Source organism: Nymphalis io, chromosome 3 (assembly GCF_905147045.1).
Source record: "Nymphalis io chromosome 3, ilAglIoxx1.1, whole genome shotgun sequence".
Taxonomy (NCBI): domain Eukaryota; kingdom Metazoa; phylum Arthropoda; class Insecta; order Lepidoptera; family Nymphalidae; genus Nymphalis; species Nymphalis io.
Genome location: NC_065890.1, coordinates 12,492,060 through 12,509,771, shown reverse-complemented (window position 1 = coordinate 12,509,771; position 17,712 = coordinate 12,492,060). Strand labels below are relative to the sequence as shown.

At 31.8% G+C, this 17,712-nt stretch overlaps 1 protein-coding gene across 1 annotated transcript in view; it reads left to right on the top strand.

The window, feature by feature from the left end:
• The window catches only part of LOC126781265 (leucine-rich repeat-containing G-protein coupled receptor 5), a 263,720-nt gene that overhangs the window by 135,187 nt on the left and 110,821 nt on the right, over positions 1-17,712 (top strand). The window contains exon 4 of the mRNA XM_050506159.1: positions 12,623-12,676. Coding sequence (XP_050362116.1) covers positions 12,668-12,676 — 9 coding nt within the window. The 5' untranslated portion in view covers positions 12,623-12,667. The remainder of the gene's footprint in view (positions 1-12,622; positions 12,677-17,712) is intronic.

The window sequence follows — 17,712 nt, the reverse complement described above, 5'->3', positions numbered from 1 at the left end:
CTTTCGCTTCGCATTAAAAGATGTGATCATTGATTTAATCAGCCTTTAAAGAGTAACTGCTTAACTCCATTAATTAACTCAGGTCCAACCAGTCTGCTCCTGATCAGCAGGTGACCTGTGCCCCTTTTTCCAGACCACCGACGTGGCTTATCAGTTATCAGTCTTTCGAATGACGTTTTATTATCTATAATGTTAAAAGTTGCCGAAACGGAATTGCCGGCACTGTTTGAAAAAAAATATTGTATAAATATATAAATATTATAGATAGGTATAACTAACTATAATATTGTACGTACATATATATGCTTAACTCAGCGTTTTATCAAATGCTATTCGAAAGATTAAAACCATCCGCACTTACCTCAAATCATTAGCGTGTATGTTTATTTGTGTGCTCCAGATAATCCAGTAACGCTGTACACTGTAGTGTTAATAAAATAAACTGGCAACTTACACTACCGATGCACTATCTGAGTTAAACCAGACGCAGGTGCAGTGGAATGAACTCTAACGTCACAATAGACTATACAATATATTCAGAATCCTAAGTTTATAGTGTTATATAAAATAACCAAAAACAACAGCAACTACCTTTTGTGAATTAACAGTAATCTTGATTTAGAAGAATACAAGATGAAGATGAAAAAAAAATTGCATTCAATAATTTTGATTATGACGCTCATCAAACTATTAAATCAAGCTGAAGGAAAGATACAGTAAAGGCATGGATACCACGTCTGTAGTGATTACAAGGCAACATAAAAAAATAAGCGTAATTATGATAATCATTATCTATTCAAGTTTCACTTACGATATTTCATATGTTCTGACAAGGTAGCGGACGTAGAAACCAAAATTGCGGTATAATACGCCATATACTTAACTGCCTCGTAACTGGTTCATTCCCGAGGTTCGAATCCAGTGCCCATCTCAAAATGAGCTTGGGTTTATCTGTTAAAAAATTGACAGTGTTACACTTACGTGTCTCTAAAAGCACATAACGCATTTGTTCATAATCCTACCTGATCTTTCTATGATCTTGGCAAATTGTCTCAGAGATATAAGAAAATCCTCAGTGACGGAAATCCGGAGAGATGGACATTATAATTTAGATAAAAATTGAGAAAATATATTAATACAAATGGCAACATCTGAATTCAAAGAAATATTATACAAATGCTTGCGAAATATATTTTCGTTATTACTAAATATAGACGTCAATATTTTAGAATCATAGTTTTATTATATGTGAAAACTTACCACTTCCATCGTGCCAGCGATTCGTAGGTTACAGTTGTAATACAGTTAGGGTCCAGAACACGTAAAATGCATTACATCCCGCTGAGAACATCACTAGCAGAATTTGTTGCCACAACAAAATATAATTAGTTTTTTTATAAGTAAATAAGACCTTGGGAATTTATGTTTTCACACGCAGACTGAATTTAGAATTTTGATTTCATTTTTCGCGACTTTTACTATATATTCTTTGTTTTAAATCAAGTAATTAACCAATACAATTATATTGGATACTTTTATGTTATTATTGTTTTGTATTTTATACAATTCATGTTCATAAATAAACGACTAATGAAAACTGTAATCGAGTTAACTGTCGTGGGCTCGATACTGGCTCATGATAAATATTTGTATTGTTAAGTGTATGACAATCCTTGCTTGAGATTCATATTTTGAAAATGAAAGTGAGTAAGTTTATTTTGATCTGAATTCCACCACAAGGAGCTAGGGAGTTAGAATTCGGAATACCGATTTTGTAAAAGATATTGATCGCACAAACAATAAGTTACTGTAAAATTATATGCATTGTAAAATTCTTTCTAATAATTTGTTTTAAAATACAAAAACACTGTCATTAATTTTTTCATATTTTATTACATATATGTGGATAGACAAAGATGCTGTAATAAAGTTATAGATAATTTCGATATTACTTCAAGATGAAACGCTACTTAAAATTCGTGACACGACCCACCGAATACATCGCAAGAAATAATTTTATACAAACGATTGAATTGTTCAATAAGAATAGCATTTGGACCGAAGCTTCCTGAAGTGTACTAAGACTGAAATTATGGAAGCCGTTCTTATTTTAAAAATCCTTACTAATATTATAAATGCGAAAATAAATAAAGTTTTTTTTTCTTTTTACTCTTTTACGCTTAATCGACTCATCTTAAAAGCGAAAGTAATAAAATTAAACAGGTATATAAGTGACAGTATTTATAACATTCAAACACATTGTTTGTTTTATTTTTATAGTCCATAGAATTCCCAAATAGCAAGTATATAGAACGAAAATAAACAACAACGTTTTTAGAAATCTAAGCCACAAAGGCGAACCGGGGCTTGGCCCCGTGCGTTAATTGCTGAATCGTTACCATAAATATTTCCAAAGATGTATTTCGAAGTGAAACTTTCTTTGGATGCAATAAGAATATATTTTTAAGTAAAGTCAAAATATACTTTATTCAAGTCTCACAAGTATTGTAATCGTAATTTTACAATTTTATAGTAACCATAAACATTTTTTATTATTAATATTGTACATTATTATTATTTTAACGCTGTCTAATTTGACGCGACGTCTTTAATAAATAAATTTATTCTATCTCTAAATTTAGTTCTAAAAGTTTAAAAAAATGTATACAATGCAAGATAAATCTATGTAAAGTTAATTATATAACAACATTTTTAATATTTCAATTCAAAAGTTGGATGTATAATGTCTCTAAAAGCTTTTTTCCAAACGTGTCTACGTAGCTTTTTTTTATAAATTTTATAAACCGTTGAATAACACACACAGGCACACACATTAATGTTATGACAACTACACATATAAGTTGATACGCTTACTATAAATGAAAAACTACATTACTAATGATTGAATAATATTCAAACATTTTTAGTATAAAAATATCTAGAACAAAATACATTGAAAAATGAAAGAACATAAATATTATTCAAAGGAAATTCCGTCCGCCTCGAGCGCCCTGGTTCACTCAGTCCGTTCCGAAGCTCACCTGTCTTGACAATTTTAATAAAAATATATCCGTATATTAAACTCTGACGTCACTGGATCCGATCTTCTTTTGTTAGATTAAATTGGGAATGTGTCAAAGCGATAACGTTTAATATATATATTTATTTTGTACTCACCCCGATACGCAAACTATTTATAATGTTCTTATTTTGAAATACTTCTTTTTTATAAATATATAAACAAAGATTATTTCACATAGGTCAAAATGATTGTATATATATATTTATGTTTGCAAAAAAAGGATTGCGTGCTTTCTATGCGTTTCTTAGCTATTCATCCTATTATGATTAAACGTTTTTAAGGAGTTCTGCGTAAGCCAGCTGAGGCCGAAAAAAAATTCACTGTATGTATGTCGTTCAATATAAACGTTTTATTTAGATCCTTAAACATGTAAAAACGGGACTAGTAGTTACTATAAAATTATATATATATATATATATATATATATATATATATATAATTTATATAACTTATATATATATATATATATATATATATATATATAATTTATATAACTTATATATATATATATATATATATATATATAATATATAAATGCTTACAAAAACTTAAAATATATATATATATATATATATAATTTAGTTTATTTACAAGAATAATTAATGTTAAGTTACCACCAGATTGAAACGTAGATTGTCCCGAGAAAGATTGACAAGAGACTCATTATTTAGCTTGTACGTGATTTTGTTTATTAAATTTATAATTAAAGTATATCCTACAGGAAATTTAACGATAAATAATTCCACGAAATTTAATTATACTTATCATTGTTACTTAAATATTATGTACATAAATTATTGTTTAAGAAAATAAGAAAAAATAAAAACACATATAGAAATCTATAATTCCAATCCCAAAACGATTCGAAGCAGCTCTATGAAAAAAAAATACACGATAACACTTCTTGATACAATCTTATAAATTTAATCAATAATAAACAATAAATGTTCAACTACCACAAACGAATCGTACATAAAAATGTACATGATTAAAATTCATCCATAAGAGTGTGAGAAACGCGGTAACGCAAGCGACTAGACTCAATCTGCATACTGTCATCGAATATCTCGCTATTATGCCATTCCTCCTGTCAAAACCGTTTCACAACAACGCTCACTGAATGCATAACGATATTTTGACGTGCCGGTGCCCTCTGCATTAGACAGTTGGGAATATGTACGGTATGGATAATGCATATTTTGTACGAAACGACCGCGTCCCGGCCGCCATTTTAAACGGTGAATGATATGAGCTATAGTGCCCGAGGATAGCGAAGGAGATAATAGAATGAGTGATCCAAAAGGATAGAATGAAAGAAGGCTCGTTTCAAAAGTAGATAGAAAATGTAAAAAGCTTTAATAAAAATGTATTCGAGTCACATGCAAATGGTACTTCTCTGACGTTCGCTATTTAATTTTTTTTGTTTTAATGTTTATATAAAAACTTTTATGTACAAATGTTTAAGAACACATGTACATTTATATACAATTATGTCTGAGAGTAAGATCCTTAACACGAAATCTTAATTAAGTTATAAAGTTATGTATAAACGTAATATATAAAAAAAATATTGTCTAAAAAGTTGCTTCTTACTTTGACTAGCGTAAATATAAATATAAGATAAAAAATAATATAAATTTAGTAAATAACCCATAATTGCGACTTTGGGTGGTATCTATCATAGTTGAATCGATTTATTGTTTTCTAAGATTGGCCTAGTGTTACGCGTAATTAAGATACATTATTTATCTTGAGATTAAATGGCTTGCTTTACAATTCAATGAACATATCATACGGCGAAGATAATTTTCTTACAGTATCTTTTTTTTATCAGGACGGGCAGATGTTCAACCTGATGGTAAGTGGTAGAATATCTGATGAGTGGGTGGTACCTACCCAGACGACCTTGCAAAAAGCTCTACCACCAGTAGAACTAACCTTAAGAACTAAGATGTTATATCCCTTGTGCCTATAGTTATCTATACTGGCTCACTCTTCCTTATAAACGGATGATAACATTACCTAAACTTATTGCTGGTTGGATGTAGAATATGCGATGAGAAGGTGGTACCTTTCCAGACGGACTTGTACAAAGCCCTACCACCAAGTGTATCTTATGATACAGATTAATATGAAAATTTTACATTAAAATACGAAATACATTTTCGATCTATATAGAACGATGGGAAGTCTTTTAAGGTAGATCTTTTTTTTTTATAGAATAGGAAGGTGGACGAGCATATGGGCCACCTGATGGTAAGTGGTCACCAAACGCCCTTAGACATTGGCATTGTAAGAAATGTCAACCATCGCTTATAGCCAATGCGCCACCAATCTTGAGAACTAAGATTTTATGTCCCTTGTGCCTGTAATTACACTGGCTCACTCACCCTTCAAACCGGAACACAACAATATCAAGTACTGCTGTTTTGCGGTAGAATATCTGATGAGTGGGTGGTACCTACACAGACGTGCTTGCACAAAGCCCTACCACCAGTAAATCTTATATAATATAGCATTTTGCCACGGGCAATATGTGATACCTTAAGATGAATATTATAAAATCGCGTGTAATATCGTGTGTCTCATACATTTTCAACGAATTTACTCTCATGGAATGCGTACTAATTATTCGCTTGGAATAAATTATCTATGTTCATTTCGCGATTCGTATTATTGTTGAGGCTTGAAATTAGAACAAACAAACTCACTTCCGTAATAGATTCGTTTTAATAATAATAATAATTATTATTATTGTTATTAAATTGCTTATTTGTAGATTGTATTATTTATTATATAAAGTATATTTTTCTAGCTTTTCCGGGCTGCGGGATGGCCGGATATTGGAGCGTCGTGTTGGCGCGTAAATTAAAAATTCCAAAAGGAGCTATTATTTTATTTTTCTTTTTCGCTTGAATACAAAACAACGAATTCGTAGTTGGTGCAGTTCTTTATTCTCAAAGCTTTATTATCTTATGAGAGATATTTCGGTTTAATGATTACAAAAGTTTTTTTAATGAAGAGAAAATTTTCAATTTACGGATTTAAGAAAAAATAATTACTCATTCTAATCTGTGTATACCAAAGTTATAATGTCAAAAATTATAACATAATAATAATTACTATCGGTCAAACACTCTCATGTAAATACTGATTCTAATACTGAAGTGTTTAGTGTTATTTTTTATGGAATAGGTAGGCGGACGGGCAATTGAGTGGTTGCAAATTAAAGTGAACTTATTGTTACCATATTCGAAGCAAATAAGCCATATTGGTTAATAATTTTTTGACTGAGATAAATAACTAATATGGCTTATTTGCTTCGAATATGGTAACAATAAGTTCACTTTAATTTGCAACCACTCAATTGCCCGTCCGCCTACCTATTCCATAAATATATATATACTAACACGGAATAATAAAGAAAATGTTGTATTATTCAATTGTAAAGTTACTATGATTTACGATACAAGTATACTTGGCTGACGAGCCATCGCTATCCAATGTTCTTGGCAAACACGATATTTCTAAGTCCGTTGCATTAATATCCTGTATTTATAGCAACTCCGATATAGCCATTAGCCACCAACGTCGTCCGCGAAACCCACGAACGAGTTTCTCAACTATTGAGACTTCTGAATTCCGTAAGATATAATGTCCCACTGTTGGACAAAAACCAAAATACATGTTATTTATATGTATATAAAAGTGACGTCACTCATAAAAATGACGAAAGAAGAAACGAAAGAGTTATTAAATTTTATTACCATCGCTAAACATTCTTATTACAGATAAACATTAGTACAGAAGGCGAACCAATTAAATATAAACTTATTCGACATGGATGACGTATCAAAAAGACAGCAATTTATGAATACAATTCAAAGACTTTCTTCGAATCACGAAGTATATAATTCAGTCTCTTCCGAGAGTAACTCCAATTCCTCTAAGTATAATAGTTTAAGTGAAATAAAACGATATCTATTTCAGATTTTATCTTACGCTATTATCCTTTGGATGTAGCTAAGGAGAATGCCTCAGCTTTATCTATAAAACGTAGCGTAAAGATGTCTTCAGCTCCATTAGACGGGTCGCATTGGGCTTTTGTCTGTGTTCCTTTGTTCGTCGCCAATTAGTCTTCGAGTTAGAATACCCGACCACACCTTGCTTCGACTACTCCTATTATTGCTTAATAGATTATGGCTCACCAGTTCCCGGCTTAGCTTTGCCTTTGTCTTAGAAACTTGCGAATCTTGGAATATCACTATAATACTCCGAAAATGTATATTGTAGTATATTCCGACAATTTAATTGCTTCATGTGTGTTCTCGCTAAGTGAAAACACTCAATGTATTAATGTCATTCGAATTTAAGCGGTTTCAGATTTCGGTCAGAACTTGCGAATTGTTCAAATAATTTGAATTATACATAATATATAATATTTTATTATACATAAAAAAACGGGCCAAGTGCAACTTGGCTTCCTTCCAAGAGTTCCGTACAAACTTGTAGGTATATAATTAGTTTGTCCATCACGGGAATCGAGTTTAAATTGAGGGAGTAACTTAACTTTGCCCTTTAAAAACTGTTATCCTCATACATCGACATAGGTCGCGGTTAAGTCACAAACTGCAAATATATTAGTAATCGCATTTTTGTGAGTCAACTATAAATTTACAGATTTCGAATTTTTCCCTTTACTCGTGCTACATGACATTGCTTCTTGCCAAAGTTCATGATTCTTGATCAACGGGAAGTACCCTATATTTCATTGATTTCCTTACGAAAGTCAAAATATGCGTATGCCGTATCTTTTGATTGCGCCTTAGATTTATTTGACCTCACCTGCAATTTGATTTATTCCCAAGGGATTCCCAATTCTCCAAGGGATTGTAGACTCGAGTATTTGATAATAATTTCATTCTTGGTACCTCAACGCGTTCCTGAGAAAAAACAGTTTTGATAGACAGACAACGCAGCTTCTTTAAGAGTACCGTTTTTTCTTTTTAGACACGAAACCCTAAAAAACAGCATGGACGTTGGACCCATAAGAGCAACTGAAGTGTATATATATTTGGTCGAAGTTTGAGTCCACAACTCATACATTATAATCATATACATACATACATTATAATCTTTGGTACGTTCCTTATATAAATGATCAAAGAAACGCCGAAAAACTCAAAGCTTTCAAAACATTCATAATTAATTGCGCGTGTGATTATTGTGTGAATGTGTGTAACCGTCTTTATATTTATCCGCGGTCCGTAGAGGTTGATCATACTAGCAGAATCAAGCGAAGCGATAAAGATTACTCACGAAGATATTTTTAAAGTAATAGGCACATCTGCCCGACCAACGATGATTATTATCGCACATACTATTAAAACTTTACAGATTGATAACTAGTATAACTGTTGCTTAACAACCGATTTCGTATCACAGGCATTTTAGCTTATCTTTTGTTTAGTGAAATCTCACAGGTGTGTTCGATCCTTTACATCGGGTAGATCATTTTTCACTCGCGCCCGCCCCAGAAGGTGTAGCCATGTATTTGTTTGAACTGACAGCTCTGTATATATAAATCATATGTTACATCACGTGAAGGAAGAACAGCGCTCATTAATAAATATATTTATTAACTTACTTAAGCTTAAAATAATTTGAAAATAATTATTTGCAATATATTCGTAACTACTACATTTGTCAATTGTTTTGTGTGACTTTAGACGAGTGAAATTAAAGTTTAATTAATTTAATCTTTTTTCTAAGCCAAACACACAAAACACCGACTGACTCATCACGATATATCCGAAACAGGTCCGGTTGACTTGAATTCTCCTCATGGTTATATCTTTCGCCACGTAGACGCTCAATAAGAGCTCAACATTTTACGCAAATCTTATTTAAAATATTTTTTTCATAATCTGGAATCAAATTGCATTGGTTTTCAAAAAAATTTAAAAAATTAAAGGCGTTACTTTTTGTGATTTTCCGTATGAGCAGCTAATTATATATATTATCAATTATTGTGACGTAAACCAATAACGTTTTTTTACCAGTTTTTTTACCAGGGAATATCTGATAAAGAAAAAATAACTATCGTAATTCGTATTTGAACCGCCTCAGTTACACAAAGATTCTCTAAAGGAAAGAAAATGCCAAATTGGAATGGAAACAGACGTCTACATTATGTCATTCTTACTGCTTAACTAGAAACCGACGATTTTTAATAAATTAATTTGTATTTACTATGATATTCTAATGTTTATTAATGGGACCGAGGATGATCCTCGTTGGTCTAATTAAAGTTATGTATTAGAAAACTTTAAAAGGCAAGACATACATATACCTAATTATATACAAAATAAATTAGAATAAATAATAAGCGTGGAGTTAGTGTTCATCAATTAATTTCCACAGAATATAAATTAAAATGATTATATATCTTTGATGTAATTTGATTTGTAAAAGAAATGTTGTTCTAACAAGATATATTTTTCACTCTAATTTTAAACAATAATTTGAATAAATAAAATTTACACAAAACTATTTATTTAAACGCTTAAACAGTTCTTTAACACAAGTGTTACTAATATATAATTAAACAAAGTATTTCAAAGCAAGCTGCCTTAGAATATCAAGTCTAACTAGACTGCTTCAAACATAACATACTGAAAAGTACATCTCTTAAATGTCCGACGGTCTTTGTAGTGCAAGCTCTATCGTTAATGTTATCTAGAACTCAAAATACTAAATGTAATAATGGACAAAGAGATTATATCATTTTCTAAAGCAAGCTCGTTCTGTTGACTGTTGTTTGACGGTAGAATGTTATGAGTGGATGCTACCTACCCAGACGGGCTTTCACAAAGTCATACCAAACTGTTGGTCCTTTAAAGGTGTTACTTAAACTGTTTTCGATTTACAAAATCTAAATAAAAATAATATAGCCAAGATGGCCCAGTGGTAAGAGCGCGTGATTCTTAACCAATGATCGTGGGTTCAAACCCGGGCAAGCACCACTGAATTTTCATGTGCTTAATTTGTGATTATAATTCATCTCGTGCTTGAAGGTGAAGGAAAACATCGTGAGGAAACCTGCATGTGTCTAATTTCACTAAAATTCAGCCACACGTGTATTCCACCAACCCGCATTGGAGCAGCGTGGTGGAATAAGCTCCAAAACCTTCTCCTCAAAAAGGAGAGGAGGCTTTAGCCCAGCAGTGGGACATTCACAGGCTGTTACTAAATAGAAATATAACTAGAATAAAATAATTACACAATTCATACTTAAGCTATTACGGATGAAGATTTCTAGGGAAGATTTTAAGGGTCGACCTTTGTCCGTCGAGCTAAGCCTTACACAGAAATAACCTCATATTGTATTAAAAGCCTAAAACCATGTCCACACGAAAACTGAACATAAAGGTGCGGACACGAACTTCACGTAAATTATGGTTGCCTCGTGCTCCGACATGTACCATTATATATTTATAACGAAAGTCATATATAAAATTTATGTTTTTGTGAATTTAATGTCACGAAAGGTTTATGATAGAGACAAAGTTAATTATTATATATGATTAATATCGCAGCCCACTTCGATATCTAAACGAGATTATAGCATATATTTACAAAATGTAAAATTATATTTATCCCACTACTGCTGGTAAAATATTTGATGAGTGTGTGGTACCTACCAGGGTGGGCTAGCACAAAGCCCTACAACAAGTAAAATGTATCGTGGAATTTGTTTCCATGCTAATTTTGTTCAACACAAACTTCAATTCAATCAATTGTTAAAACCTTTAGCCTAACCTCTGTTTAAATATACAATTTATAGCAACTTTGCAATCTCAACTACAAATACAAATTTGTTATGTTAAAAATCATTGCACTATATATATTCTTTTTCAATTTTGTAAACACGAACATATATAATGTGTACTAAGTAATATTCAGAATTGATTTAATTTATTAATTAATATTTTTATTACAAAATAAAGGTATTGATATCTTGTATTTTTATAACAATTATAATGTTTTATAATAATTGTTCTAACATAGTTAAACAAACACAGATATTTCAACCATTTTGATAGCGACGAAGCATAGCTTTCAAGCTTAAATTACTGTTCGCGATCCCAAACAATATAGTTAAGGAGGATCCCTAGGGAATCTATTGTTGTCTCGTAACACGCATCCAATTGAATTAGGGGAAAAATAAAACTACTAAAGGAATACACTTCTAGTACTTTTAGATGTCTCAACACTTTACCATACGGAGTGGTACTTAAGTCCTTGCCACATTTATCTTCGAAAACATTTTTATCTGACTGATAAATTGTATACAATATCAGTAAATATGAACATATTTTTTTCATATATTCAACCAAAATAATATGAAAGTTTTTAATAATTACCGAATTGGAAGCTAAACCAATATACGATTTATATAAAACTTTCTAAAATATAATTAATGATACAAAATAATGATATGATAATGCATGAAATCTTTAATGGAGCAGCTCGACTAAATAGACACTTAAACGTTGACTTACGATGGAAGAACAATAAATACTGTAATAGGAATTCTTAATAGCCGGCAAATATAAACTACACATTATTTACCAATTGTTGTGAAAGTGCTATAATAGTTTAAGCAAATGAATATAATGTAGTCAAATTTTAGACATAATACAACACTATTATATTATATAATATTAGCCGGCTTTAATAAATTATGGTTACAAAACGAAATAGCATCTAAAATTCTGGCAACATTCGCTTGTATTTTTCTTTTGTATCTGTATGTTTCTTGAATTCGTTATCTGCGCAAGTCGATGCTATCAATAAATAAGTCCAATGTCTGTTACAAAGCCCAGGTGTTACAGTTTCAAGCTATTGAGAACAAAGTGAACTCAATGTTTACAATTTTTGTCGCTTTAAAGAAATAAGAACTAAGTAAATAACAATCTTTAACTATTATACTACTGTGTAATGTTCCTAAATATGGGTAGATACCACCCACTCATCGCGCATTCTACCGCCAAACAGCAATACTTTGTATCTTTGTGTGTGCCGAAGTGTAACTACAGGCACAAATTCCCATGATTAGTGGTGCAATGACGATGTAAGGAGTAGTTAATATTTCTTATAGTCTTTGATGGTAAATGGTTTTATGATAAATGTAAATATAAAAATATGACCATTTACCATGAAGATGGCCGATATGCTCGCCTTATCTTACAATAGGTATTGTTTTCTTTCCGTTTTTTATTATATTATGATTTAACTACTAAAGTGATCTTAATAAAATTTCATCTATAAGTGATATAATATAATTTGATCTATATATATATATTTATTTATATGTGTTTGAATACGTTGTCTAGCAGCGGTGTGAGAGGGGTAGTAGCTGTTACCTACCTAACGTGTATGCAAAATTTCATGATCATCTGTTGTGTTGTTAAGACGTCCTTTCTATTAATATCAACATTGCTGTTTAATTAATTGTCTTGTGTTTTCTTGTTGCAGATTACTGATGCAGACTCAATACACGAATTCACCAATAAATTTAATATGTCCATGGTAAGTTGAATTATATTATCCGTATTATTTTTTAAAACACATCATCAGTAATGTCCAAACGGCACTGATATCTCGTGTGTGGTTATTAAGTAAAAACCTTTTTAGTTTTATTGATTTCTAAGATATTGAATATTTATGCTGCGAGAGATTTTTGTTTTACGATTTCTGAGAACTCCTGTCAGTGCTACCCCCATAAAGTTAGGATCGTCAATATCGTGACATCTGCCCCTGGACCAACCCCGACAATCAGTGGAAGCAAATTACAGTATCTACTGCGTCATACGCATCAACAGAAGGGGACACTTTTCATAAAGAACTCTGACGCATTCCATCTAATAAAATTACGAATTTACGACTGCCCAAAATCTATGTATCAAGAGCCGAAATTACGCAACGGATAGAATTCATCAATGTTGAACGAAGATCGCGGGTTCAATGCTGGCTAGCAACACACCTCTCGTCGAATATTCAGACATGTAGACATATTATTTATTGTACATCCCCCCAGCACTTGATGCAGCAACGTGAAAAACTCCACACGTTCTGTTTTACATTTACCCAGCCATGGGACACTAACGGAAGATCCGTTAAAGTCCATTTTTTCAATTTAAAATCTATCAAAAACTTTCCTCTTGATATTGAACCAACTCATTATTGAATGTGATTTAATTCTGATGTTACACGAAAACTTTTTGTATTTGCTAAAATTTGACAATTACAAAAGGACTTTGCCATTTCGAAGCAGTATAAAGTGGAATACGTAAATTAAAAGCTTCCTTTGTTTCTTTATATCAAATGGCGGAAAGTTTCGTGAATCTTGTTTAGGTTTATTATTGTTTAACTTTTTTTTCAGTTCTAACGGAACGACTATAGCCTTTTCGGTGGACGATTTCTTTTATTAATTCCGCGCTGTCTTCGGTCACGCACCTCGGAGGTGGGCCGCGAATAATAAACTGTGAAACAAAGGGAATGAAAGGAAGCTCGGAATAATATTTACGCCGGACCCTCGACCGGCGGAAACCGAACGTCGGGCTTAAATTTTCGAGTTTTTCCGGCTTTTTTCGGACAAACTTTTGGGGTTTTCCTTCCTGACTTGCTAACACGAGTTGTGGACCTTGATGCGTACCTAAGTTCACGGCGGTTTCCCGTTGTCTCTTGTTTGAATTTATTATAATATTTTACCAAGCGGATTACGAGAGAAAAGGTGGACTGATCCCAGACTTTGTGTTTCTTGAATAAACACTTTATAAGGAACAATGTAATATTTCGTCCTTAGCAGAATAAAGTGACCTTTTTATTTTGTATGATTTCTTTATTCAGCTAATAATAATAATTCAATGATAAATATTTTACTGTAAAACATATTCGTTATTACTTAATTAGTCGAAATCATTAATATTTTATGTGTTATTTATATATCGAATCTCATTACCAATCGTATTAATTAACTATTATTTTTAATTAATTTTAGTGTACCAATAATAATAAATATGTTTCATTCAAGCTATTAATTTATTGACATCAGTCATTATAACAGTATTGCAATAAAGTTACAAAACCGTTTCGCTATATAAAAAACATTTAACATACATGTATATATAAATATTTATATTTGTTTCTTTCAACTAGAACCACTGGTTTGAAATTTCAAAGTATGCTGCCAAAATAACTGATATGAAAACAAGTCCTAGAATTAGCCGAAAACAATGGACGTAGCGTACAAACAACTACTGAAAAGCATTCTTAACTCCGTATGTTTGTTTCGGCACTCTCAAAGCCCATTTACCCCCTCCTCCCCCCTGTTTACTCGCCTTGCTCTAAAGAATCCATCTTCTGCCTTTAGGGTTACATATAAGATGTTATCTCTGAAAGGCGTTGGATTTGCAATTTGCGACACTAAAGGACTACATTTTAATATGTATTCATAAGATCTTTGGACGGATGTCCTTTGTAATGTCACGATTTTATTTTTAATTATACAACTTACATACTAACTTTACATCTTCGTTTTTGCACATTCTCCATTTCTTGGAAATCATTATTCGTAATTATATTCTCCATACAACAGTAACAGTAACAGCCTGTAAATGTCCCACTGCTGGGCTAAGGCCTCCTCTCCCTTTTTTTTGAGGAGAAGGTTTTGGAGGTTCTCCATACAAACTTTAATTTAATTTAATTGCTACAATTTATGCTATTTATTCTTTAAGGTATTATAATGCAACAAATTATTATATAACCGTTATGAGGACTAATATTTCACTTTTATATACAAATCAATGGAACGTCATTTAATTGAGACCTTTTTATTTGTTTTTTAAACTAAATAAAATCATTTTTTGGAAATGTTTTTTTTTTTAATTAATTTATTATAAGATATGCTATGGAAGCTGAGATGGTTCAGTGGACGGATTATGCGGATCATAACCGAAGATCACCGCTTCAAATTCTGTCGAACACCAATGTCTTTGCACGTGATTTTAGGTCGAATAATTAAAAACAATATTTATAAATATGTTTGTTAAATTTTACGAGTTTGATTCCCGGCTAGGATTTGTATATCATATCAAGGTAAATCACGATCCCAAAGGGTGATCAAGTGTCTGACATTACCTCATAATAAATAACCGCTATCAACCCCTATTAAACACCTTTTGTTATCTATGAAACAAATTGTTCTTCATGCTATGGTAGAGTTTGACAAATGACGGTAACATATGCCGACAAAATGATACAGGGATTAATTTAACTTACTTTTCTACGTTTGCTAGTAACATAGATGTAGCGATCTTAGAATTGCGTTTTATTTTTTAAATATATCATAAAATTCAATGAGTATATTTTCAACGAAATTAAATTAAAAGATTATAATATTACAATAACTTACTGCATTATCTAAATTATATTCTAAAGCAATATTCGTTTAATAATGTAGAGGCACAATATTGCGAAAATTTAAGGGAGGTGCTGCAACCCCTTAATCTTCAACATCATCTAATCGATCCCTTCAGTGTAATTTTTCGCACGAGGCGAATAAACGTGGTCGTATATGATTAAAGTAATACATTACATACATGCATGTATTATATTCGTTCATTTATTTGTAATATCTAACAGTAAAAATATTTGAACTAATATACATTAAAATTATACTAGAAAATAAAACACATTTCAGCTTTTATTTTATCATATATATAAGTAGCTGCCCTTCGCACATACACTCGCTATAAATTTAAACTATTCACGTAACAGGGATCGTGAAATAAATTTATCACCTATACTTAATATGATAAAGCTAAAGAGTTTGTATATTTGTTTGAAAGTGCTAATATCTAAAACTACCAGTCGGATTTGAAAAACATGTTTTTGCATTTGACAGCCCAGTTCTTGACTTTAGACTACTTAAAATCACGCTGCGGCCTAAGGGGAGATGAGCGATTAACGCGGTTAAAATCGTGCGGAGTAGTTATACAATAAAAACTGCATGCGATGCAATAAATTTGTTCGTAAGCAATTATATGAAAAGCCTTCACGCAATTGCCAACAACTGTACAAAGTTTCACCTCAATCGGTTGAACAATACATGAACGTATAGAATACGAACAAAAACAAGCATTACATTTTATATCAGATTAAGTGCTTTATTGGTGTGTTGGTGGCGTTCTTAGATGAAGATTGACAGGCCCTTCGTACAAAGCGATACGACGTAGCACGTGTTTACAGGAGTATTACAGGAGAGCTTAATGAAAGAGAGAGATAAAAAATTGAAATTAATTATAACATGCTTATGTTCGAATATATATTTTTGTTGTTGTATATCGAAATATATAAAGGATTGTTTTTTGAAGATTATTAGCGATGCCCGTTTTTTTAATGAATTACTAATATTCCTATTTACCCCTCCAATTAAGCGCTTGTGTTAGGAGTAGGGACGACAATATGCCAAGAGATTAGAATCGAACCTGCAACTTTTACATCGCTAGGCTAGGTAAACCGTTGTGCTATTCACGATATCGTTGGGGGTTGCCAATTTATATATATATGGATGGTTGATTTGTTAAGATAATACAATATAAAGGGAGTAAATATTTTCGAATTATTCAAAGCTTGTCCTCTTAAATACGTGATGTGACTTTTTTTTGACAACATTACATATTCCTAAAAATCTAATATAAGTCGTTTTTATAAACTAAATTGAACAACACGTATTTCTTTATTGTGTGTCGTATAATAATAAAAAACTCAATTTACATAGATTGTAAATAACAAAATGTCACGCACTCCATAAAAGTCTAATAATAACGTTAATTTGACATGAACGCTATGGTCCATTTCCAATTTTGCACCGCTGTTTCATCATTATGTGACAAAAACTATTCTGTCTGTGGTTACATTATTTGTGTCCGCATCTTTGTTGTCAATTAATTAAATCTATAAATATACTTCTCGATATTTTTTTAGCATTTTGCCTTCCACTACTGGACGAAAACTCCCCCATAGAACGCCAACCATCCCGATCTTGGGCAATCCGCATCCATCCCGTACCTGCCACCTCTTTTTAAATCGTCGGTCCACCTTGCCACAGAACTTTCTCGAATAGGGTATGGTAATAAACCATTATATACTGTATTTATGTAGTATCATATTAAAGCGAGAAGATATCAATATAGACTTGTTACAACCTAGAAATAGGTAATAATTTTTACCAGTTCTAGATTCCCTGAAATTGCCGAAATGTTTCAAACATTGCTCGGAAACATGTACGTACATCTATACTAATATTTTAAATGCTAAAGTAACTCTGTCTTTCTGTTACGCTTCCATAGCTAAACCACTGAACTGAATTTGATGAAATTTGGTATGTGGCATGCTTGAACTTTTAAGGACTTATAGGTTACTTTTTTAAACCTATACCCTCGATCCTCAAAACTCGGGCAAAAACTAGTGCAATATATAGAACAACCGATAAATCACCCCAAGGCGGCGCATGAACCTCTTCCTCTTGAGAAGAATGTTGTCGACGCTGCTGCAATGCGAGT